Consider the following 22,695-nt stretch of genomic DNA (forward strand, 5'->3'; position numbering starts at 1 on the left):
GAGGGTGCAGTTCGCCTCCAGCAGCAACATGTTCCAGCCTTGCTGTCCTTCATCCAGCTGGCTGGGCTATATTAATTCCCTCCCTGCAGGCTTGGAAGTAAAGGAATCAGGCAGGTCCTAGTGCCTGCTAGAGTGTGAGAGCACCGTTGAAAAAGCTGAAAACAACCTCAGAGCCCACGGATCTGACTGTAAAACAATCAGATTTGTACAACCCCTGTTCTTGTAGCTGTTTCTTACAAAAAGACAGAAGCCTCCCTAACAGGAAGCCTGCAGCTGCAACCAGCAGCAATGCAACATTGATCTGAGAGCCAGCTTACCTTGCCCTTTGCTTTTGTTGTAACAAAGGTGGCTTCTCGTACCCAGAAAATATTCCACTGGAGTGCTAGGTATAGTAGCAGTAGCCTTGCTGGCCATCAGTAACACTGCAGGCGTGGTGCCATGGAAGTGATTATCTTCTGGGGAGGGTGCAGGCAAGCGTTCAAGCTGTAAGGGGCAGGAGAGGACAAGGCCAGGGACCTGGGAATGGGGCTGCCACATCAGCTGGTGCTGGAGGGTGCCACAGGGCTGGGTGCAGGCACCAGCAGGAGTCCCTGTGGGTCATGCCCACCCCTCACCTCCTGCAACACTTCCCTGCCTGGCCATGAGGCAGCAGGAATCCCTGACTGGCACTTGCTGGTGGCATAAAGATGACCCTGGGCTATCAAAGTGGAAGGACATGGACTAGTTGGACTAGCATGAAAAGCAAAGTCAGCAAGAAGTCAGCCATGTGGGATGAAGATGCCTTTTTATTTCACAGTGGAGATCCAAGAAGCTGGCCTGCACACAATTGCCTTCACACATTACAACAGTGGCGTGCCAGAGGGAAGCCAGCTCCAGCACTCAGGGAAACAGCTCTCACGCAGGCACGAGCCCTGGTGTCCCACCTGCCTTTTGGCATAAGCCTCACCTGCCCAGAGGCACGCAGGTCTGCCCCATCACTCCCTTCGTCTTTCTCCTGGCTGGAGAAAGGCCCTCATGGCCAAGGAGGTGCGTTTCAGGCTGGGTCCCTGGTGTTGGAGAGCAGAAAACTTGTCAGGAGTGCGTGGCCAAGCCACTGCCTGCCCTGGGACAGGAAGGAGTGCTGTTCTGCTTGTTAGGCAGTCATGAGCTCTGGGAGCCCTGGGGCCTCCCCTTTGCTACCAACCTTTCTCCTGGAGCTGTTACCCACATCTGTGCTCCCAGCTGAGTGCTGGTGGCCTGTTGGAGTCTCTTTTGGTGGAGGTTGTTTCTCTCTGAGGGAGCCAGTCTCCAGGCTTTGCTCCCCCGTATACCCAGGGCACAATGTGTTGGCACCAGTTAGGAGCCTTTCTGCAACCAGCACCAGGGTTTGCTTCATTAGATGGGAACAGATGGTTCCCCATGCTATGGCAAGACACTAGCTGCTACGTTACCTTTTTCATCCTGCCTGGGAGGTCGCAAAAGCACAGCTTTCTTTTGCCTGCCTTCATTGAGGAGCTTTCCTGGGCTGTTGTGGTCCTTGAGCGGTGTGCCATGGACACTCTCCAGTTCAAACCTGGATGTGAGGAGAAGACACTGGTGTGACTCGAGGCACCACAGCTCCTTGGCAGATCTCATCTGCTTGCAAAGCCATTTTGGTCATCCTTTTCCACAGCAGAGCACAGCACGGCCCTGGGACTGTCCTGGGGCACAGCAGCACCCAGCGGAGCAGCCCAGACTCTGAGTTAGGAGTGCTGCCTAAACTCCTCTGTATGTCCTCTGAGCTCTGCCTAGTGGCAATGGCTGTGTGCCAGGGATGCATGCAACGGCCCCTCTCTTGTGGGCCCTGCGTGAAGCCACACGGGTGAGAAGCAAAAGCAGCCAGGGCAGTCATGGGGAAGTCATCCTTGCACGAGGCTGCCCTGAGTGCCTGCCCGGCAGAACCAGCCCAGGGCTTCGGATACGCACACTCACTCACTCTGGAAAGATGATGACGTGCCCAGAGCAGGTCAGGGATGCTGCGGTTGCTGTGCGAGGGATCACCAAGTCCCGCATCCCTGGGACCTGCAATAGAGGAGTGCAGAACTGAGGAGATGCAATGCTGGGGAGATGACTGGGGCAGCAGGCTTCCCACTGCTACAAGACCACATTGCCTCTCTGAAACACTCACGTCTTGTCCCCAATAACCGGTGAGCGCAGCACTTGGGATGTTGATGCAGGGACCAGGCCTTGCTGAGAAGACGGCCCAGGTTCCCAAGGGGCTACCCAGACCATGGCTGCCCAGGAGCGAGCAGTGCTAACAGGTGTGTGGCAGTGAGATTGCAAAGGGTGCAGTGCAGCGGTGGAGAACAAAAACGCTTACCCTCAACAGAGCTTCTTTCAGAGTGTCCTTCCCCGTCATCATTTCCAGAAAGTCACGGTAGTATTTCATTTGCACTCGTGTGCTGTCAACGAGGAGCATGCCAATGTCCTTCAGGATAAGCGCAACATTCTTTCCCTTCCGGATGCAGCGGGAGAAGAGGGACATGGTGGCCTGGATGCACCCCACCACTCTTTTTGCAGACACAAAGGTGGCTGCAGCTATCTGAGCATACCGCAGGGGTTCCAGAAGTTTGTCACCTGGAAAACCACACAGGAGGGCTGGGGATGGGGCAGTAACACAGGCTACACCCACACCCTAGCAGCCCCCAGGCTCTCAGGGGATGCCTTGCTGCAGAGGACATGGTGCTGAGCTGTGTCTGGAGGCAGCAGCGGAGCAGGTTCCATGGGCCTGCTTCCCTCCGGGCAGTTTTTCAGGGATGCTGGCTCTTGCAGCTGTGGCACACGAGCCTGTTGTGAGACCTGCTCCACAGCAAGCAGTTTGTGTCTGAGGAGCATCAGCAACTCTCCGACCTGGGAGAGGGATGGGAGACATTTGGTTACCTCAGCCATGCAGTGGGGCAACATGCACCTCCCTGAGCTGCCAGGAGCCAAGGCTGTAGGCGGACAGCTCACCTGGCACATACGCCTTGTCCTCCGTCAGCTGGTGGGCATCAGCAAGGTTCCTGGCCAGGCGGAAGACAGGGCGCTGCACCGTCAGGTCACTGGCCTGAACCCGGACTTGTTCAGGGATGGTGTCAAAGGAGCCAAGGGTGGGAATGCGGACACCCTGCAAGCAGCAGATGGACCCAGCAAGGCAGGAGGGTGAGGATAACTGGAGGGAAAACAGGGGCTGCCCTGCTGGAGTGCTGGACACAAGCTGCCAACTCTGCTTGGTCTCTGTAAAAGTTGTGCTGGAGCCAGCAGCATCCCCTGTCCCATGGCTTTCAAGGGGCGTCCAGCAACAGGGCTCAGCTTGGCACTGAGCTCTCCTTGTACAAGACTTATTTCTCCCTTGGCCAGGTCTCCTAAGGGGAGGTCCCTGTCTTCTGGGGAGGGGAGGATTAATGGCAGTTCCTGGCCAGGAAGCGTCAGAACCCTGGAGCCCCCAGGCAGAGTTGGAGAAGGGTGTGAGCCCACCTTGCGCAGCAGGAGCTGCTGTTGGATGTAGCCAGCCACAGAGTCCCAGACGGCAGCTCTCACTGGGAAGCAAGCAAAGGCTGGGTCACCCTCTGCGCCCGCCAGCTCCCAGCCCTTTGGCTCACCCTGACCAGTGCCATGGTGGCAGAGGCCTGCCTGGAGGCACCCCACAGTGGGGGCGCAGCACCGAGTCTTGCCCTCATGGTGCTTGGCTGCATGGGAAGCCTCGGGGGGGGGGACGGGGGTGGGGGGGGGGGGGTTGGGGGGGGGGGGGCGGTTCCAGCACTGCTATGCACTCCAGGTGGGTGTGATGGCCATGCTCTTGGCGGGGCTGTGGATGGCCTTACCCACAGAGGTGAAAGGTGGCACCATAGGGCCCTCCCAGCCACTGTCCCAGAAGTCCATCCTCATCTGCATCCTGCTGGCAAGGCGCTTCCCATGGTCAGTGCAGCCAGTCCCCAGGGGACCTCAGGGAGGGGGGGACCACCCTGCCGCCCCTCACCGGCTCCTCCCCATGGAGGGTGGGGGCTGAAGCCATGATGCAACAGGGGCCTCTTGTTGCCTTGGCAGGTCCCAGTCCCCATCGGTGTGGGGAGGCAACGTGCCCCTCTCACCTCTGTGCTTTTCCTGGTGCGTGCCCCAGGAGCACGCAGCTGGGAGCAGCTGCCGGGGCCACTCCTGCTGCAGCCTTTCTGCCTGCCATCAGCCAGGCTTTTGTGATGGGCGACTTCATCGTGGTACCTGGCAATTACTGGGAAAGCTCACTGGTAAGTGAAAGCTGTGATTGCCTTGGTTTGTACAGCTAAACCACTACTGCTTTATGGTAAAGAACAGCAGAAATACTGGTGTTTTCCAGCTTTCGCTCTTCTTAATCTCAAATGTAGGGCTGAGCTACTAAGCAGCGACCTAGGCACAGCCTACTGGTGTGTGGGGCCGTGGGCACGGGGTTTCTTCCTGCTGAGGTTTCTTTTCTCATCATGGCTGCTCTTGTTACCCAAACTGTGTTCTTTATTCGTGGGGTGTGAACTCTCCGCCAAGCCAAAGGGCAGCAGCAGCCCAGCCGATTGCTCTGGGGTTTGCCTGGTGTGCCCAGTGTGCCTGGTTTACTAGTTCCCCACCCTTCAGCAGAACTGGTCTGTCCCATCAGCATCAACTAATGTCACTGCTTCTGATACCTGTGATGCCTCAGCGTGAGGCTATGCATGTTTACTAGATGTCCAACAGATATCTGCTGGCAGCGGACCTGGTGTAGGTCTGTCACACCAGAAGTTATCCCTTCCCAACACCCTGCTTGAATTTCAGCCCTAAGGGGCCGCTCAAGGCCTGGTGCCTTAACCCAGCTCTTGCTGTGGGCTGCTGGGGGGGTTTCTGGTGTTGGTGTGGCTGTGGTTGGGGTATGGTGCAAACAGCCCCTGCTGTGCTTGCTGCCTCTCATCCTTTTGCCATAATCTGTCTTGAGCCTGGACCTGTCTCCTTGCAGGTAAATGGTTGGTATGAGGGTCCCAGAAGCCTCCCCTTCTCGGTGTGACTGCAGGGAGGAAGAGGAGCTTGCATCATGCACTACCTCTTTTGTAATTTCTTAGCAGTTAGTTTGCAGATGCATTATTCAGCATATTTACAAACCAACAGGTTTTCAAAACAGTTTTCATCCACACAGACTAGAAGTCACTGTTATTTAAGGTCATAATTAGGCACAGAGGAGGCAAAGGCGGTGACTGCTCTGCAAACAACTTGTAACATTTCTATGCTTGCTTGTATTTATAAAATTTGTGCATATGGCACCTAAATAGCTGTAACAGCAGGACGGTAAGCTAAGGGAATACCTACTCAGTCAGGGGTATCGCTCAATTCATTAAATTTAAGTGGTATTTGCTTCCAGGCAGATACACATCTAGTAGTTTCCAGTTAGCAAGTTTCACTTTGACACTTCATTAGCTGCTTCTGACATACTGCCTTGACCCCTACATTCATCAGCTTCTGGAAGTGGAGGGTGCAGAGAGAAAACACAAACCTTTCCGCTCATCATTTCAGTGTTTGGCACTCGCTGAAGATGAAATATCCGTGTCACCGCCAGTGTTCTGCTTCACTTGTTAACTCTACCAACAGCTGCACTAGCGCAAAGCCATCAGAAATAGCACAACGCTGTGCAGGAACAAATACCAAGTGCGTTTCTTATTCCTTGTACCATTATGCCATGGCTTTTTCTGCCTTTGCATGAGAAAGGGAATGTTTACAATACTTGCTTTGATGACCTGAAGTTACCTTCATCTTGTTTTCACATCTCTTGCATCCGTAACACCTGAGCACTTGTTTTTGCCAGATTACATAAGCTTGCTTGTAGGGCAAACCAATATTCCTCATATTTGCTTCAGACCATGGTGAACATTGTAGCTCAAAGCAAGGTTTCATTCCTCAGGACTACTGAACTGGAGTTTATCCATACCTTAAAGTGGAAAAATAAAACTCCAAACTCAGTGTAAGTAGAGAAGAAATCAAACTGCCCTGTAAATACAGATTTAAGTCTCCAGCCTTTTTATTTATACAAGGATTCAAAGAACATATTTTAACTTTAGATAAACAGTGCAAGAGAGTTACAAGTACCTTGGTAACAGAAAGAAATATATTACTGTCCAGCTATGCCAATAAGTGAAATAATTCTTACTCCTGCAGATAAAAATGCATCTGTTTAAAGCAAAGGTGGACTTTAGATATTTTGCTATAATTTAGCCCCTACCAAGCCCACCAGAAAACAACAGGCAGTTTGTCATTTGTAAATGATAAGTAGCTGCACTCTCAAAGCCTTTTGAAACCCTCACCCTTAGTTAAAACATACACATTATGGCACAAAAGAGCAGGCTGAAAGACACTTGAAAATCTACTATTTCTGGTTTTTCCTTCTCCATGGACAGGAGCCTTTGTTAGCAGTCTTTTCTAGACCACCAACCTCCTCTGCACTCCTGTGAAGCAGAAGGCCTTTTCAAACCAAACCATTGTGAGTCACCACATTGCTAACATTGAAGCAAATGTTTCTTCCCCAGCCAGCCCTGCTCCCCAGAGCTCCCCAGTAACACAACAAATCCAAAGCTGGAGCCCGTGAGTGATTCCCACAGGGCTAGGGACGTTTGTCACAATGTTTTCGAATGGGAAGGAGCCCACGAAACATTGCTTGTACGTACTTAAAAGGCCACAGGCTCTGCACTTGCCCGAGTGCAGGTCTTGGGGCTTGTTGGAACTGGGCTGATTTTCCCTTGAGCTGTGCCAGCAGCTGTCTAGCAGTCAGGTAGCCACAGCCTGGGTTCAGAGCCGTACCGAGTCAATGCTCTGGGCGGACTCAGCCCTTCTGGCTCCGGTGCTGAGCGCAGCTCCAGGCTGCAGTGGTGGGGCTGTGCCCTGGCTACCAGCCCCACTGGTCATTGCAGTGGCTGGGGAAACCACTCTGCGACAATGAAAATAGCGGAGAAAGTGAGTAATGGGGAACCAACAAAAAGCAGCAGCGTAAGCAGACTGTGTGAACAGGTACAGGAAATAACATGAGCAGACCTGGGAGCAAGGAGCGAGGAAGTGTCAATGTCAACATCATGCACCTCCTGGCAACAAGGGGCGAGAGCCCCCGGCACTGCCTCTCACCCTCCTGGCACAGAGCTTGGGGTGCAGGTGCTCACTGTAACCCCAGTTCTGTTCAAGGAAGACTGATGCACTTGACCTGCGGTCCTGGAGGTGTAAGCATAACCCCAGCAAACAGGGGAAGACATTAGGAAGGGTTTCTTCTGCATAACGGTTTTTACTGTATTCTTTAGGCTTTTCTGTGTTACTTTGGACCATCAGGTTTTATTAGTGGAAGAGGAGCAATGATTTGGGCTATTACATTGTTAAAATATTAACAGGACAATCAGTAAATTCTTTGCTTTACATTTAAGGTGTGCTTCTCAGTGCCTGTACGAAGCTTTGTAGTATAAGAGGCTGACAACAAACTTTAACTGCATGGAAATGGAAACAGCAAGGACTTTCCTGTTATGCAAAGCAAAACGTTGACCTCAGTAGCCATTTTTTAACATTCCAACCCAACTGTTTTTTGAAGAGTATAGTGTTTTAATGCCCTCCTCCCCCTTTTGCTTTTGCATTGAAAGTTTCTGCAGGACTGGTTTTAACACTGGGTAGAAAAAAAAAAGGGGGAAAAAAAAGAGACAGGAACTCTTTGGACCAGTAAAAGTAATGTGGAACTTGCTACATTTCCAGAAGTAAATCTGTATAAATCTGTGACTTTTAGTTATCCACTCCTGTATTTGGAAGGATCTAGTCGCATTGTCTGTCCTTTAGCCAAGAAGCAGCACCCTGGCTTTCATTTCTGAAGCCCTACCAGATGAGATCAGTTTTGACCTTACAAGAAGTGGAGTACAAGGCAGGAAGGGCACAGCACCATCCGTCACTGTAACTCAGTGCAGCCACCAGTCAGTGCTGGCCGATGTCTCTGCCCAGTTCGAGGAACTCGCAGCTGCATTGCGTGGGCCGAGGACGAGGTGGGGCAGGAGCCCCTGCTGGCTCCCTCTGCCGGGGGGGCTCCATGCAGAGAAGTGCCCCTTTGTGTCCATCTGCACCAGCTTTTGGCATTACCTTGCTCATGGTCTCATCTTCTCTTAAACTGCACGTTCTAGAAACTGCTGATGTTAAAAAGTTTTTTTTTTTTTTTTTTTTTTTTTTTTTTTTTTTTTTACCTTCTTTAGAAAACAGCCGAACTCCAACCCCATAAAGTTTGCTCAGCCCAAAGACACATCTCCTCTGGCAGGACAGTGTAGAAATATTTGCTGCACAGACCAGTAATGCAGAAGATGATAGATACACCTCTGCCCTCCCTCTCTCTCACAGAACAAATACATCTGAAACAAAACCAACCCCGTAAGGACGAAGCCCATCCAGACCCGGTTGCTTGTGTTGTAACTATGGCATCTGCTAAACGACATCTCCAGCAGATGCCTGCTGTACCCGTGAGTTAAACAAGCCTTCTGGACACCCCAAAGGACACAGCCCTACAACAGAGACAATCCTACAGACACGTGAGGATATTTATATCTCTCCTGGAGCACCCTGGTGCTGGATGACCCAGAGGCTGCTGGGACGGGGCAGCAGCAGGGTGACCTGGTGCTTCCCTGAGCTGTAACAGGGCCACGGGCAGGCATCTGACCTGGCCTCTCATACAGTCCCTGCAGCAGGTAGGACAAGTGTGTGGGAGGGTGGAGAAGGGATAGGGAAAGCAGGACTTCACTTAAAACCTGACAATGCAACAAGAACAAACACCAAAAGAAAAAATATCTCCAACTAAGTGTCCCATTTTCTCAGTAGGTGCTACCTCTGAGTCATTCCTCTGGGTAGAGACACCGCCATGGGCTCATTGCCACCAGCTCTGCTCTGCCCTAAGGCTTGGGGTTACTCCCTCACGTGCCTGGCGTGAGCTATCACAACCAGTCACAGTGCTCTAGTTAGAACAAAGTCCCTGGTCTTTTTTACTACCACAAAAAAAAAAAAAGGGCATTCATATCCATGGCTGGGGCTAGAGGAGGAAGAGGCAGCACAACTGTCTGTCTAGTAAAGGATCCTACTGTGAATTTATTTCATCTCTCTGTTACCTACTACGGTACTGCACTGCAAGTAGAAATTGGACCATTATTACTTGGGTAAAAAAATGGCTTTCCGACTAGCATGCAAAGAAAAAATACCCCAAACCCCAACCCCTAACACTCATTCCCAGTCACTTACTTAGATGTAGGCATTTAAAAATGTCATCAGCTACGAGCTCTAGTCAAGAAACCCATTTGTGACCTTTCCAAAGTAAAAGGGAGATCTACGTTTTTTGGGTCCAACAGCCACTGCCAAACTGTTTCAGTTCAACCCATCGCATCTGCTCACACTCCTGCGTACACAGATGGAAGTGAAGGATCAACTCTGCCTGTTGAAGAAGTACAGAAGGAAACCCCGAAACAGTCCCTGAATGCAGCACTTGAGCAGTGCTGTGACCTCAGACTCTCCGCGTTACGAAGCGGTGATGTTCTCAGCCCCTGGCGTGCTTTAGGCAGCAGTATGTTAAGCAGTGCTCTGGCCAGCGGCTGGGTAACAAGATCAGGGAAATTGCATATTCCACTGCGGGCAGCAAAAGAGCTGCCTCTGAGGGGCCGGCTGGGTTTCCCCAAGAGCCTCCTCTGCAAAGGCTTGTTTCAGCCCCAAAAGCCAGTCTGTGGCAATAACAAAATTAAAACAATGAGGTATGGAAAGAAGGGCCCAGCTTTGGGGAAGAGACCAAGAAAGAAGAAAATAGCTCGAGCACTGCCAGAAATAGCAAACAACTGAAACCTTTTTCTCCTCCCTCTTTTTTTTTTTTTCTTTTTTTTTTTTTTTTTTTTTTTGCCAAGGTGAATTATTATGTCCTTTTGTTGGTTGGTTGGTTTTGGCAAAGTGAAGCCCTCAGACGCAGTCTTTTTCCTGGCTGTGCTAGTGAGTTACCGTGACAAGTGCTGCACAGCGATGAAAGCCACTGAAAGGAAGAGGAGGAAGGCAGAAGGCAAAGATCTGCTGCTGGCCCCACTGATGCCGTGTCCAGACTGCTTAGGAATAGCGTGCGTTTCTGGCTGCCTGGTGCTGGGGCTCTTAGAAAGTCTTTTGCCACAGACGTCGTCAGGACAGCTGTCACCACTGCCAGAGCCGCTCATGTCATCACCTGCAGAGAGACAATGAGGGGTGAGCCCAGCCTGCCTTCCTGGTGGTGGTGTCCCTGCCTTCTCCTTGTGCCCCTGCGCCACCTGTCTGGGCTGTGTCTGAGTTAGTGTAAGCTCGTCACATGGAAAGGCGGGATCCCTTGGGAACTTGTCCCACCCCCAAACAAGGCAGGTGAGAGCCCAGCCCATCCTCCTGCAGAGAGAAAAGGTGCTGCCCCATCAAGGGGCAGTGGGGCACAGGGACTCAGGCAGAACACAGCAGAAGGGTGACACTGGCCACAGCAGGGACAGAGGACAACTTCAGAGAGCTTTTGGAGCAGCTGGGAGCAGTGGCCTCATCAGCCAGGCTGGGCTGAGCTTGGGGAGAGCACCCAAGGTTTCAGCACGGTGCCAAGAGCAGTGCAGCCCCAGCCACCCTGCAGCAAGTTGGACGCACTCAGACAAGACCCTCTGCAGCCCAGAGCCAGAAGCCAGGTCACGGTGACACCTCTCTGCTGCAGGTGTGCATGAGGGCTGTGGGCTGCTGGGACGGACTGCTCAGCCCCTGTCCAGCTCTGCTACTCACTCGCGTCTTGGAAATCCACGTCATTCCCGATGTTAGCGTTCCCCAGACGGTTTGTCATAATCTTTAACTGCATGATTTGCTGGCGAATGGTCATGTCTGGCTTGGTGATGTCCACCTCCACCTCCGGGTTGTTAATCTGATTAGCTAAGCCATCCCCCATCACTTCAGGCAGGTAACTGTGGAGGAAGGTGACAGGTTTAGATGTCTGCACCCAGCTAAGCTCACCTCTCCCCACTACAGACACGGGTGATAATCCAGCCTCTCTGAAGCACAGAGAAGCTGCAGTCAGTGGTGTCAGCTTGTCTAACAGCCTCAAGCAGGGGAAGGAGACTGAGTGCCTGTGCCTGCTGCGAGCTGAGCAGAAGGGGCTCTGCATCTGGCCACACTAAGGCTATGGAGAGTAAAGTCCATGCAGGAAGGCTCTTGTGTTCATGATGATGCAGCCAGCTCTAGGGATGGCCAAGCTCTGCTGCCATCTGCCTGCTCTGGTTAAATGACTGGCACCTGGGATGACCTGTGCCCCATGAAGACCAGACAGGTCCCCAGGGAGGCTTCAGTGAACTGGAAACTGTCGGCCAGCAAACAGCACTGCGCTGCTCACTGCTGCAGTGCTGATCTGCTCCATGAGGACAGTGGAGAGGTGTGCAGCAGCTGCCCATCTTCCCTTGCAGCCATTCTTAACCATCAGTCATGGGTGAGAGGTTTTTCTGCAGCTGCTGGATGTCACTTGGGTGCCTCCTCTGATGAGGTGACAGCATTGCAGAGCAGGTGTGGTTAAAGACCTGCATGCAATTCTCAGCAACAGCCCTAGAGTTTGGGAGGCAAATCCAGCCCTTCTGTCTTACAGTTGCATGCAGTACTGCAAAATTGCTCAGTTAGTACAAAACTACTCAGTCAATTTTTGGCAAAGGCATCTTGATGCTTAACCCTTCAACACATAGCAAAATAAACGTTAAGCCCTGCATCTCCCAACCCATAACAGTGCTGTCCTGGCACCTTGACCCTCTCCATACCTGCCCTTGGTCATCCCATTCCAACACTTGTCATCCGCCGCTGAGTTGGCCATTACTTTTTTGCTGCACAGGACGCTGGGCAGGGTGACCCAGTACGACTTGAGAGCTGTCAGATTCCCTTTGGCATCTAAAACCTATAAAGAAAGAGGATGCTCAGGGCCAGGGGTGCCCCATGGTTGTTAGAAGGACAAAGATTCTGCCTATTTTTTTCATCTTACCACAGTCATCACATAGTGATGACTTTTCATCACACAGTCTGTTTTTATGCAGACAGTGAGGTGTCACCAACTTTCCCCTACAGACCAGCCCTCAACCCAAGCACCCAGGACCAACGGTTACATGCCAAGGACTGTTCTGGTACTGCAGGGTCGACTGGGAGAAGATCATTTTCTGGATCATGAGGGTAATGCCAAGAAGTAGCCTTAGTGGGAGCCAGCTGAGGTCTGCCAGGGTGGGACATGCTGATGTCTATGACTGAGGAGCCTCTGAAATGTGGGACCGTAGCAGCTCACACGGCCCATCACCCACAGAATCCAAATCCCCCACAGAGCAGTTGGTGCTCTCAGAACAACAAAGCCTCAGGTCCCAGAAACACAAAGGGACTGCTCTCCCCACAGACAGGGCCCTGTGGTCCAGCAGTCCAGGCTGGATGCAGCACGCAAGCATGGCCACCCTGACACAGCAGTGGGGAAGGAGCTGCGAAGACAAACTCACCAGCATCTCCAGTGCTACTGCAGAGGATTTTGCTTCTAATGCGACCTTCCCCCGCCTTTTCTTATCCTCACTGCTGGAGCCTTTTGTGCTGATTTTGGGATTTCCACAGCCTTGGAAAACCTGAAAAACAACCAAACTCTACTCCATGCTCTGAAACTATTTACTTAATTAATTAGCACTCCACAGTAATTATTATTATTATTAAAGTATAATTATCTTTCCTACTTGGAAGATCTCTAAGATTCTGGTTTAGTTTCTGGTCAGGTTACTCTTGTGCCAAGACTTGTTCTCAACACACTGTAACTGGTTTTAGTTAGCACTGTCAGGCAAAATGTTCAGAAAAAAAAAGTAGCATGTTTTTGGATGAGTCACTAATGTTGATATTAAATTACACCCAGCAATTTTATCTATTCCTATGATGACTTAAAAATAAAATTCTGGGAAGTCTTAGAAGAACAAGATGGGAGTTGCTCACACCAGTGGTGTGAGCTTTGAGACTGCAGAGCATGGGAGCTGCTCTGATTTGGATGACAGACCGAGGTGGGACCACCCCAAGGACTCCTGCAATAGGCGAGCACACTTCAGCCATTTGATACCCTCAGACAGGAGAGCGCTGTGTGAGGAGGTTATGCCCAGATCTGTCAGGCTGGATGTTTCAAGGCCAAATTAGGATGATGGACTGATTTATCTGTTAACTTTGGGTACTTCTGTCATCCTAACTGCCAGCCTTTGTAGCCAAAGGAAAGCAGAAGCCTGGGCTAGTCCTGAGCTCATCTGACAAAGATACTCTTTATCTGATCGTCGTTTTGCCATACTCAAAGTCAGAGCCTGCAGCTGCAGCAATTTGCAGCTGCAGAGCTCTGTTGCCAGTGCCACCAGCAAGGGCTGCCACATTCCCCTGGTCACCAGATCTTACTGAGAAGTTTATCAAATATGTTTGGTTGCTCTAGTCAATAGGCTAGACTATTTTTACCCCCTTTTGATTTGATCAGATTTACTGTATGTCCCTCGAAAACACCTTTATTTGCAGATGATGTCATCATGGACTTGCTTTTATGTGGACAACCTTAATCTCACCTAACAATGAGAGAAAGAATATGGCTTTTCATGTTAGAAAAAAAAACATAAATGAGATGTTGAATGAAACTTAGATGCATGCTGCTGTTAGTCTGTGATGTGTGCCAGTGAATTCCTGCTTGGCTAAGCAGTATTTTTGGCCCTTCCCTTCTCCAAGATCCAGTTAGGGCCTGCCCCACACCTTTCATCTACATCTTTGCCCTAACTGTGGATAGCTGCAGGATTTGCGGAATGCCTGGCCAAAATCAGAAGCCCTGGAGGGCTGTTTTTGTTCCCAAAGCTTCTCTCACCTGCAGCTATAGAAATGATTGTGGTTAACTGGATAAATATACTAAAAATAGAAGACCAACGGAAGAAAGCTTCATGATATGCTTCTTGAAAGCCAGGTGAGCATCAGGAGAGCCTGTTTTGTATTCTCCAGATGGACTGCCAGATTGCAGCTCTGTCCCACAGGTCCAACCTGATAGCCTAGTGTTTCTATTGCACAACATCACCCCAAGGCAGGTTGAAGCAGCTGCCTTCTGTCACTAGCGTAAGAAGGACTGTGCACGTTCTCTAACTGCCTCAGCTCAGCCAAAATACTTCAAGGCTCTTCAGACACAGATGCATCTGAGAGCAAATGCACCATGCCTCCCACAGTCCTTGCATATGCAGTCCCACCTGTATGTCTGTACCTAAAGGAGGCTGGCTGCGGCAGGGAGCAGCATTTGGAAGTACCTGAGAAGGTTTTTGTCTGTGTAAGACAGTGGTTTCTTATCATTAAAAGAGTGGGCATTTTATCTCTCTCTTTCATTCTTCATCTTTAATTCAGTTGAATACTGAGCACAAAAAACATTTGGTCCTGATGGTTACACGTGGTATGTCCTCAGCCAGGCCCAGGCACACACTCTTACCTTGGCTGTGATTGAATCTTTGTTTTCTTGCAAGTTAGAAATAGCTTCAGAGATCCTCATGTGAATAGTCCCTATTACCGTGTCTACGTTGTATGGTCCATCAATCCGATCAGCCACTACGACCAGGGAATCTAGTAAAATAAGACAGAGACATCCTCTCATCAGGCAAACCAAGTTAAAGCTCATGCTCATTCTGGGTGGGGCAGGCCCCTTGGCAGGCTTGTTGGAAGAAATCTCTCCGTTGTCACTACTGCCCAAGCCTATGCTCATTTTCCTCTGGAACGGGACAGATTGCAGAGGGGCTCGCTGCTTCCCAGCACGCAGGTAGAGCCATCCTCAGTACCAGAGGAATAGCGGGCGTCTCCTGAAAATGGCAAATCCAGCCTGTGCTCATACAAAGTGACAAACATTTCTGGGGGTGCTGCAGAAAAGAAAAAGGGAAAATTGATGCAGAACTATAAAGTAATGCATAGCTGTACTTGGACCTAACCCTCCTAACTCATAGCATGTCTTCAGCAAAGCCAACAGAAAGTGCCAAAGGTGTGCAGTGGGAGTTAAAGAGGACCTTAGGACAGGACCCAAACTGTTTTTAGATACCTGAATTAGGATCTTAACCAGGTCTAACTTTGTGAGTCAAAAAAAATAATTCTGAAAGCCACTGCTAAGCTGCTACTGCCTCAGTTTTCTACCATGTCTGCTTTAGTAGCCCAGAGGCCAGACCATGCATAAGCTTCATCAGGATTTAGGGACCTGGCGTTCAGTTACTTGTGACCTCCGATGGCTCCAGTGTGGTCTGCATCCCCTAGGGGACACCAAAAGCTTCCTGGCAGGACAAGGGATCTTGCAGATCACAGGGGTGCTCCACGCTCATTTAGAAAAGAAAGTGTTTCACGTTCCTGTGGCCTCCCCATATGGAAAAAACACCTGTGATAGCTTCATGTTGATTTTTCTTTTCTGCACAAAGAGGGTCAATTTTCAGGGTCTAGGCTGGAGAACTGTATAGTATGTAAATGAAGTCATTCATTAGGAGTGATTAATTTTCTGTCCTAAATCCTTACACCTTACCCAGCAGTCTGGCATGAGACTGTCATTGCAGATGGTGCGATGCTGCAGAAAGCTTATTCAGCACGAGTCCATTCTGCTGATATTATCCATGAGCAATGAAACCACCAAGTGAATTATACCCAGCAGTTCAAGAGAGTACCAATAAAACATGCCCTTCATCCTACAGTGTCCCACAGTGTGTAGGTGCCACATACGATAACACTTTGAAGCACTGAGGCTTCCCTCTGAGCTGCACAGCAGATTTCCTGTGAGCAGGAGTCTGCCCAGCCAGGCCACTAAGAGGGACCAACACACCACTTCAAACTTGCTAGGAAAGTGTTCAGTCTCTGACCTGCGCAAGCCAGCAGGACTCATCAAGAAAACCCCAAATGACCTTCCATAAGGTCTAGGTGATGTTGTGCAGAAGCACTAGGTCCACAGTGGAAGTATTATGTCAACAAGGAAGGCCTGATCCTGAGCCCACCGCTGCCAATGTAACAGCATGCACAATCCTCACAAATATTTTCTCTTTGCCGTTCCATGTTCGGACCCTGACAGCTCTCAGAGAATGACCAAACTGTGCAAGTAGCAGAGGCGGGATAGCACAAATGTACAGAAGATATCAGATCATGCCCACAGAGCTCACAGCCTGTGCTCAGGTCTGTAATGTAGGATTTAACAACATGCAAAGGCACAGACTGGGAACAGTATGTATTTACTTTCCGCACTTAAAAAAAAAAAAAAAAAAAAAAAGAAAGAAAAAAGGTTTTGTCCATTAGCTTGAGCAAGAATGTAGACAAGGGCCAGAGTTCCTGAGTTAATATGCTCTCTTTTCTTGCAACAGTCTTACGGCAGTACTGATTTCTAAAGCTAAACATGCCATACAAGGCAGAAATGTTTTTTGTATGCTAGGTAATAACATCTCCTGCAACATTAAAGAGCTTGCAGTCTAACACTGCTGCCACTCTGGGGTTGTGGTGTCATCTTCAAGACTGTATTTTTTCAGACAATTTTAGCCTGAAGATGTGCTAATCTTGAAATGCAGACATTTAAAGCAAAGGCTGCATCCTCAAATTAGTGATTATATTTGACCACATACTGTAAGGATTTCCATTAGTTTGACTTGCCCTAATTTGCCAAATTGAAGGAGTAACACTGTCTAGTTAACCAAGTCTTCTCCCGCTACGTGAAAGGGCCTAATGGTGCAGAATGGACAATGCCAGTGAGCTTCTACCTTTGCCTGCATGTCTTGCTCCAGTCTTTGATCAAACTATGACATTAAAAGGTACAGCTTCAGTTTGTAAGAGGCTCCAATTTCCTCCTAGCCATCAGCTCCTGACAAGACCGGTGTCTCTTGGGCAAGAGGAACCCACCATAATTGCAAAATGCACCCAGAACTGCCTCCCTGTCCATCAGTGAGAGCGGTACCTTGACCTTGCAGGAGATGGGCAGTCACCCTGCCAGGAGAGCAGTGACAGGTAACAACTGGCTTGCTCTGGTCAGGAAGGCCAAAGCATAATCAAAATCCTGGTGTAAAGCCTCAGGGGAAGGGAATATTCCTCCCCCTCTTTTACAGCAGGCTCCCAAGCTGCTCTCACGGGGAGCACGACCAATTAGCTGCAGTACATCGCCATTTGGTTCGTTAGCTCCTAGCAGGAGGCAGGCAGTTGGCTAACGCACCTTCCTGAGTAAGCGCCCTGGCCTCTGTATGCAGCAGTTTGATCTGATGAGCAGTGTGCAGTGTCCCTGGAGAGGCAGGTGACACTCCTTGAGCTTCAGCGGGACTCTCCTTGTCAGCACCATCACACATCACTCCCCAGCCCGCCCACTGGGTTGCAGCTGGCTGGTGGAGCTGGCATCCTGATGGCCAGGCAGTGGGTGTGGAAAAGGGGAAAGGCCATGTTTCTAGACAACCTCCCAGAGAGGGCTGCCCAGAGAGACCCTCACAAATGGTCTCGTATGGATGAGGAGGCAGCTTGGACAGTGTGGTAGCAGGATCTGTCCCTGAGCCTCACAAGTTTGGGAGGGAAGGACAAATTAGTTGCATGCTGTGTGTAGGCAACCCCTAACAAAGGCAGAGAAGGTGAAAATGCCTGAACCCTTTGGTAGCCATACCAGGGGCACTTTCTAATGGTATTAAATCCCAGCAAAATGTCCTGCAATAGCTTCTAGACTTCGGATCATGGGCAGAGAAATGGAAGTGTAAGAGCCTCCTTGAGTGCTTCCAATGGTCCTTTCTTTACTCGCCAAACACTGCCTCAGAGAGTTCAAAAGGTGCCACAAGAGGCAGCTGTGCTGTGGTGCAGTAAGGCCATCTTACCCATCAGGTATTTCCACTCGGTGTTCAGGTCCGCCTGGTTGGCCAGGCAGCCCTTCACGACGTTCAGGCAGTAGTTGTTGCACGGCTTCACGCTGGACATGCCGCGGCAGTGGGGGCAGTACATCAGCTTCATGATGGCGCGGGTGCACTCGTGGCTGAGGGATACCTGGGGGAGATGAATCACAGTCAGAAACACAGGCAGGCGAGGGGGGTGAAGGCGTTGCTCCAAAAGGCAGTGTGGCTTCCCAGGTGTGTGGCCCTGGGAAAGCTGAGTCCCCTCTCACCACCTCTCCTTCCACCCCACCCTCCCTCGGTGTCACCCCTCACTGGAGGGATGGGACCTCAGAGTCGTATTGGGGAAAAACAGGGAAAAACTGTAAGTGGGCACCACCATTTTTCCCCGTAACGGGAAAAACTGTTAAGTAGGCACCATCTCCCTTCCAGGCCAGGTCTGTGCCCCAGCAGACAAAAAGGGAACAGGCACAAGCCTGAAACCAAAGAGCCCGTTCAGCGTCATCACCATGGCTGAGGGACACGGGGCTCGGCAGCACTTGGCCCCACCACACCATCACAGCCACGGTCACCATCAGGCACGTTTAAAGACTGAGCACTGTGGTGGCGAGGTCAGGCTTGTGCTAACTGAGCCCGTCCCTCCTGGCGCTGTGACCACAGGCTCTGGCTGCGTGACCCTGCCACGTGCCCAGCGCGAGCCGTGCCCTCCCTGCAGGAAGCACGCTGCTGCAGATGCAGGTGTCCCGCCACAAACTGCAGCTCCGGGCTACCGAGGGAAGCACAGCAGGGGCCAGGACATGAGAAGTTCTCAGCTGGCATCTGTGGAAAGGAGGATGGTGTCGGAGAAAGATTTGAACAATTCCAAAACTAGGGGAAATTTTGGAATTGCCTGCTGTTGAGAGCACTCGACACTGGCAAGAGATTGCTCTCTGGCAGCACGTGAGGAGCTGCAGGAGCTGGTGAGGTGGGCCAACACGCATGGTGTGAGCAGCTCGTAGAGCCCGCAAATGCAGCTGATGCTCTTCAGAGGTAACTCTGGGGGTGGCTGCTGCTCAGTGCTGGGAACAGCCCCTGACCTCTTCACTAATTGTGACAAATACTCAAACACAGCCTTTCAAGCTTCTTCTGGAAGAAGAAATTCTGGAAAGAAAAATCCAGTCCCGAGGCTGAGAGAGAAAACCCTGCAGAGTTCCACCCCCCCAAGCTGCCTGTGGTTTAGCACCTCACCTCCAGTCAGCCTTGGACAAGAGAGGTGGCATGGTGCTGGGCTTTTGTCTGGCAGGAATGCACTAAGATAGCCTCGCAGGGACCTTTTGGGACCAGGATAAGACTTTCTGGGTCTCACAGAGAGAACCCACACTCGGGACACTTCGCCACCAACACACACCCTGAGATGCTTTTGGATAAACACAGCACTCCCGTGCGGCCTGGCGGAAACACCAAGCAAGCCAAGGCTTTGCTCTGCTTTCCGGGAGCACTTTCTGCTGCGTTTCTGGGACAATTCCCACCGACAGCTGGCGGTGGCTGCGGTGCGGCCCTGCCGCCAGGAGATGGAGGCTTTGTCCCACAGAACCGCGGCAGGGCCACACACCTCACACCCAGGAGTGAGGAGAAGGCACCACCGCCTCCCCGAGCTGAGCGGGGACAGCCGGGCAGAGGGACAGGCGAACAGAACAGTCTCAGGGCTTTTCTTGGCTCAGGGTTTAAACAGCCACGACTGCACAGTGCCTGAGAAGACAGCAGGTATGAAGGTATTGACTGCTAACCCACAAACTAGTGAAACCCTTTTGACAGCAGAATATTTACATATAAACCAGGAGGTGCAGCTAGGAAAGGAGCTGCAAGCTCTCCTTCCGCAGAATGAAGATGTCCTGAAGACAACTTTGTCTCATTTTACAGGCACCCCGCTCTCAGCCTGGCGGTAGCCATGGAGCAACACGACCTCACACAGCACAGCGTGCCCTGGGACCTGCTGTGTCCCATCTGGGCCCCCAGATGAGACGGGGACTTTCAGCAGGAGCAACGGGAACCAGGAGGTGGCCGGCTGGGTCGGATGCTCCCATGTACATGCCTGTCCTGGGTGACTGTGGTGGCACCACGAGGCCTTCTGACCCACTTTGGCTTGGAAGCAGGACAGTGGGGTTGCCCGCTGCCTGCCCAGGATTCCTCTCTGGGCAGGTGAAGGCTGGCTGTCCAGCAGTGGAGAGGAAAGCCACCAATATTTAGAAAACAAAGCTACTCAGTGCCCTGCCAGATCCCACGGGGGACCCAGAGAGAGACAAGTGACAGATCTTGGCTCAGAAAAGCATCTAAAACACACGTGGCTTTAAAGCACTGTGTAAACCCAGCAAATGTACTGGTGCTACTCACGTGAATGCAGTGAGGCTGTACCAAAATGAAGCGTGCAGTGCACCCAGCAAGCTGTTCACTGGCATTTCTGCTTGCAGAATTTACTCTTTTTTTTTTTTTTTTTTCATTTTTTCCCAACAAAACAGAAAGGACCTTTGCAACTGGAGGACAGCACTACCTCGTCCACTGGTGAGTGCCATGGGAGGGACAGTAATTAACCAGGGTCACCCGAGCCCTGCCATTATCCGAAGGGCCTGCCAGTCTGTCACTCTCCCAAGGTGGCTTTGCCTCCTGGAGGACAGGGGAGGGACACAATGCCCCGGGCGTGGGGGCACTGCAGTGCCTGGGAGATGTCCCTGCAGCCTGTCCCCTGGGACGAACAGGCCACATGTTCCCACAACAACCGCTGCTCCACTGAACCTGGCAGGGGCCAAGTGTTCAACTTAACCTCTTGGCAGAAAGGATAAGTATTAATTTTTGCAGGTGGAAGAGGTCAGGCTCCATGCCCTCTCTCCAAAGAATTATTCAAGCCACCTATGTCTGCAGCAGCACTCCTTTTTCATAGGCAGACTGCAGAGGTGAACTGAAAACAAAGGGATGAGAGTGCACAAGGAGGAGTTTCAGAGAGCATTTTCAGCATGTTTCACTTGTCTGGAGCTCAGCTCCCCATCATTCCACTCAGCCCAGCCCATGGACTTTTGCTCCACACAGGGCAGAGGAGAGGGAAGGGATGGGGCTCCCAGAGCTCCTCCTGGCACTGCCCCTGCACCATCCATCTGTGGGTCCTGGAGCATGTTTTGGAATAGAGCCCTTCACAGCTCTTTAGTCCCTGTTGAAGTAAACTCCCATTTTTTTTCAGGTAGCACCTCACCCACAACAGACACAAGTACAGCTGCCCTGCCAGAGACCTTCCCAGGGAAGGGCGGGTATTTATTTCCCTTGGCCACTGCTACCAAAGTGTTGCTAGTTCAGCTGATGTGCTCTTGGAGAGCTGGAATGCAAAGCCCCTTGGTGTAGTAGGTCCAAAGGTCTTGCCCCTTTGCCCTAACCAAGAGCTCATTCACCTTTCCCTGCAACTGCTCCAGAGCGGCACAAACAAAGGAACCAACACAACAAGAGGAAAAAATCCAAAATAAAGGACCCCACCCACCAACACCCTTGTACTCTAAGACACTTTCTTGTTCTGTTTTTTCCCTACAGCCTTCAAAAGGCCCTAAAACATCCCGACCACCCCCCTGCTCAGCAGCTAACAACCTGCTGCAGAGCCCCTCTGCCCTCCCAGCCCTGCAATAGCTGATGGATCAATAAGCGACGTCCTCTGTGCAGCACAGGTGGCCTGAAAGCAGAAGCATGCAAACTCTTGCAGATGAAGTGAAAGCTGACATCATGTGTTTGTCGTTAATGAGCTGGCACAGCGTGATGACAGGACATGACAGCAATTGCTTTCTCTGAGCACTATCGGTCTGGCCCTTCCTGTGACTTCTGAGGGTGCCTGACTGAGCTCCCACCAGGGCTCACTACAAGAGGGCTTTCATTAGGTCTCTTTGGGAAACACCAAGTCGTCAGGACTCAGAGGCTTTCCCTAATAGCAGCTGACAAGTCAGGCAGAAAAAACAGCAATGCGACCTTGATGCAAGCCCAGCCCTGACATCCCTCCCTCATCTCGCAGGTCGCAGAAGGGCTCGCACAGCTCTGCTCCCTGTCTGACCACAGCACGGAGCTGCAGAGGATGCTGCTTGGTGCAGACCTGCCCCGTGTAATTTAGAATCAAAGAGGAGAATCAAAGAGGGACTTTTCGGGGTCATTGGCGGATGTTTTCCTTAAGATTCCTGATGGGAAGCCCTAATTAAAAGACCTGCTTATAAATTGGCTAAAACACATGATGCCTGCAAACAAAAAGCAAATGTAAGTTAACCACCTACTCCTACCAAGAATCAGCTGAAAGGCCCAACGTCCTGTGTCTTTGTGGTGCCGTTACTCAAACTGCTCACCTCCAGAGAAACCAGACCCACCCACAGCAGTTTAAGGCAGTCCACCCAGCCGGCCCCAGGCAACCAGGATCCCATCTCCTGCATCTTCTGATTCATGCCAGCATGTTTACTAAACATTCAGCACACCTTGATATACACGTATTAGAGCTCATCTTACACAGACATAATTTCCAACCACAGGGTCTCAGTAACAACCTTGATTCTCCATGCTGACATGGCTCTCCTTTAGCTTCAGTGGCACCTATAGTCCCGTCTTAGGTCAATGACCTAGAAACTGCATAAAGATGTCAAGAAGAAATGCACAATACATTGGAGAAGCCATTTACCAAGGACCTGAAAAAAGAACATTACTGAGAGATATGGCTTGGAGCCAGGGCACTCCTCATTCAGTTGTCAGAGATATAAATAAATATGCCAAACAAAGCTAAGCCCAACTTAAAAATACATTTTTTCTATGTCATTGCTCAGTTAAAATCTGTATACTGTATTCTGATCCCAATAACATCAGTGGGTGCAGTCCCTGAAAGCCTAAGCCCAGT

At 50.9% G+C, this 22,695-nt stretch overlaps 2 protein-coding genes across 2 annotated transcripts in view; both read right to left on the reverse strand.

Moving 5' to 3' along the window:
• Positions 1–7: 7 nt before the first annotated feature.
• Positions 8–3,846, reverse strand: LOC118171566 (coiled-coil domain-containing protein 81-like). The gene is made up of 5 exons (XM_035334785.1): positions 3,822–3,846; positions 2,971–3,267; positions 2,339–2,595; positions 1,955–2,040; positions 8–1,552 (listed from the first exon to the last, which is right to left on the reverse strand). The coding sequence occupies exons 1-5, from the start codon at positions 3,844–3,846 to the stop codon at positions 1,402–1,404; spliced, it is 816 nt and encodes a 271-aa protein (XP_035190676.1). The 3' UTR covers positions 8–1,401.
• Positions 3,847–5,983: 2,137 nt separating this feature from the next.
• The window catches only part of GPC1 (glypican 1), a 198,576-nt gene continuing 181,864 nt past the window's right edge, over positions 5,984–22,695 (reverse strand). Inside the window, exons 5-11 of the mRNA XM_035335113.1 lie at positions 17,805–17,970; positions 14,441–14,571; positions 12,471–12,590; positions 11,757–11,890; positions 10,744–10,919; positions 8,283–10,180; positions 5,984–7,767 (exon numbers count right to left, since the gene is read on the reverse strand). Coding sequence (XP_035191004.1) covers positions 9,963–10,180; positions 10,744–10,919; positions 11,757–11,890; positions 12,471–12,590; positions 14,441–14,571; positions 17,805–17,970 — 945 coding nt within the window. The 3' untranslated portion in view covers positions 5,984–7,767; positions 8,283–9,962. The remainder of the gene's footprint in view (positions 7,768–8,282; positions 10,181–10,743; positions 10,920–11,756; positions 11,891–12,470; positions 12,591–14,440; positions 14,572–17,804; positions 17,971–22,695) is intronic.

Source organism: Oxyura jamaicensis, chromosome 9 (genome assembly GCF_011077185.1).
Source record: "Oxyura jamaicensis isolate SHBP4307 breed ruddy duck chromosome 9, BPBGC_Ojam_1.0, whole genome shotgun sequence".
In the NCBI taxonomy this organism is placed as follows: domain Eukaryota; kingdom Metazoa; phylum Chordata; class Aves; order Anseriformes; family Anatidae; genus Oxyura; species Oxyura jamaicensis.